Consider the following 2391-nt stretch of genomic DNA (forward strand, 5'->3'; position numbering starts at 1 on the left):
GGTACCGGGGCGCCTCCTTCCCCGTTTCTGTGCCGGCCTCGCGGGAGCGGGCGCCACCGGCCTCAGGGGCAAGGGGCACACTGTCACCGACTTAAGCATTTCCTTCCCCCGTCTTTGGCGTATTCTTTATCCCTTCACTTATTCATTTACTTATTTCCCCTTCTTTCATTTGTGTGTTTGTTTATTGTGGGTAAATCCAGTCCCTCTGTCTCAACGCCCCCCACCCCCATGTGCACCCAGGTTGGCAGATGGCTCAGTCTGTTCTGTTTTCGGGGAGCTCAGCCCGTCTCCGGGAGTCGAGAGCATGGGGTGGAGCCTCTCTCTCCAGAATCCCTTCCTCTGAGCGCCCGCCCGCCCGGAGTTTGGGGGTGAATTTCATCGTGGGGGAGGGGGTGCTGGTGCTCACAGGGTCCCCTCCCCCCATGCCCATCTTGAGGACAGAGAGCCTAAAGGCAGTTACCCTGAGAGCATCTGAAAGCGTAGACCGAGCCAGTATTGCGAGAGGCAGGCACCCTCCCAAGAGGCAGCCAGCAATGAGTGAATAAGTGAGTGAGTGAATGAATGAGTGAATGAATACATGAATGCATGAAGGAGTGAATGAGTGAATGGATGAATGAATGAGTGAACGGATGGATGGGTGAGTCGCGTCATCACCACCTCCGCCCACGCACCGTGTCCCCCGCTCTGTCGCAGGATGGCCTTTAGCGACTTTAAGGCCCACTTCGACAAAGTCGAGATCTGCAACCTCACGCCAGACGCCCTGGAGGAGGACGCGCCCCACAAGTGGGAGGTGACGGTGCACCAGGGCAGCTGGGTGCGGGGCTCCACGGCCGGTGGCTGCCGCAACTTCCTGGGTTCGTAGTCTGCCTGCCACTCTCTCGTCATCCCCGAGTGCCCAGCCCAACTCGGGGACGTCGCGGATCAGGGCCAGGGCCCTGGAGGAAGCCTGAACCGTGGGGTCAGACTGTAGGGTCTCAGGGACGCTTGGGGAAGGAGGGAGAGGGGCCACCTGGCAGGGAGCTGGGCAAGAACTGCTGGGGGAAGCGCCCTTGTTCTACCACCAGGTTGTTTTCCAACATGAGGGACAGAAAACACAACGCACACAGTCCTGCATGTGCATGCGTGTGTGCATGTGCGGTGTGTGTGCATATGCATGTGTGTGCGTGTGTGTCCTTCGTGGTTTTTTAAAGGAGGAGAAGCAACCCACCTCTTCCCCACGCAGACACCTTCTGGACCAACCCGCAGATCAGACTGTCCCTGACCGAGAAGGACGACGGGCAGGAGGCGTGCACGCTGCTCGTGGCGCTGATGCAGAAGGACCGCAGGAAACTCAAGCGGTTCGGGGCCAACGTGCTGACCATCGGCTACGCCATCTACCAGGTGGGTGCGAGCCGCCGCGGCTGCGTTCACAGTATGGCTCCTCCCGGGCCCCGGCCTGAGACGCAATGGCCAGGCCCCAAACTGGGTCCAAAGAGTGAAAACCGCCCTGGCTGGTGTGGCTCAGTGGATAGAGCGTCGACCTGCGGACCGAAGGGTCCCGGGTTCGAGTCCGGTCAAGGGCACGTACCTCAGTTGCAGGCACCATCCCCGGCCCGGGCCCTGGTCGGGGCTCGTGCAGGAGGCCACCCATCGATGTGTTTCTCTCACATCAATGCTCTCTCTCTCTCTGTCTTTCCCTCTCTCTTCCACTCCCTCTAAGAAATCAATGGGAAAATATCCCCGGGTGAGGATTTAAAAATAAGAACAGCAATTAGTGGGAACCAGCACCCTTGCCTCTCCCCCCGCAGTGCCCCGGGCAGGAGGACCACTTGGACAAGGACTTCTTCCGGTACCACGCCTCCCAGGCCAGGAGCAAGAGCTTCATCAACCTGCGGGAAGTCTCCGACCGGTTCCAGCTGCCCCCCGGGGACTACATCCTCATCCCCAGCACCTTCGAGCCGCACCAGGAGGCCGATTTCTGCCTGCGGATCTTTTCAGACAAGAAAGCCATCAGCCGGTGAGTCCCAGGCTCAAGAATCCCAGGCGACCGAGGGACCTCGAACAATCCCCTTTCCCCCTTTCCCATGACACGCCCACGAAACGGGCAGAGAGCGTTCTTTTCTTATTTCAGAGAGGAAGGGAGAGGGAGACAGAGAGAGAGAGAGACATCAATGACGAGAGAGAATCATGGATCCGCTGCCTCCTGCACGCCCCACCCCGGGCATGTGCCCTGACCGGGAATCGAACCGTGAGCTCCTGGTTCAGAGGTCGATGCTCAACCACTGAGCTACGCCGGCCGGGCCAGGGGGATGCTTAACCCATCCACAAAGCAGGAAACAGTTCTGTTTGAGTTCTGCTCCGCCCCGCTTCAAGCCAGCTGTTAAAACGTGTTTCCTGCCTCCCCAGGGACCT

At 59.5% G+C, this 2391-nt stretch overlaps 1 protein-coding gene across 1 annotated transcript in view; it reads left to right on the forward strand.

Moving 5' to 3' along the window:
* The window catches only part of CAPN9 (calpain 9), an 18303-nt gene that overhangs the window by 11859 nt on the left and 4053 nt on the right, over nt 1-2391 (forward strand). Inside the window, 4 exon segments of the mRNA XM_015560004.1 lie at nt 694-854; nt 1223-1380; nt 1788-2007; nt 2313-2318. Of these exon segments, the coding sequence (XP_015415490.1) occupies nt 694-854; nt 1223-1380; nt 1788-2007; nt 2313-2318 (545 nt within the window).

This window comes from Myotis davidii, unplaced genomic scaffold (genome assembly GCF_000327345.1).
Source record: "Myotis davidii unplaced genomic scaffold, ASM32734v1 scaffold875, whole genome shotgun sequence".
Classification (NCBI taxonomy): Eukaryota; Metazoa; Chordata; class Mammalia; order Chiroptera; family Vespertilionidae; genus Myotis; species Myotis davidii.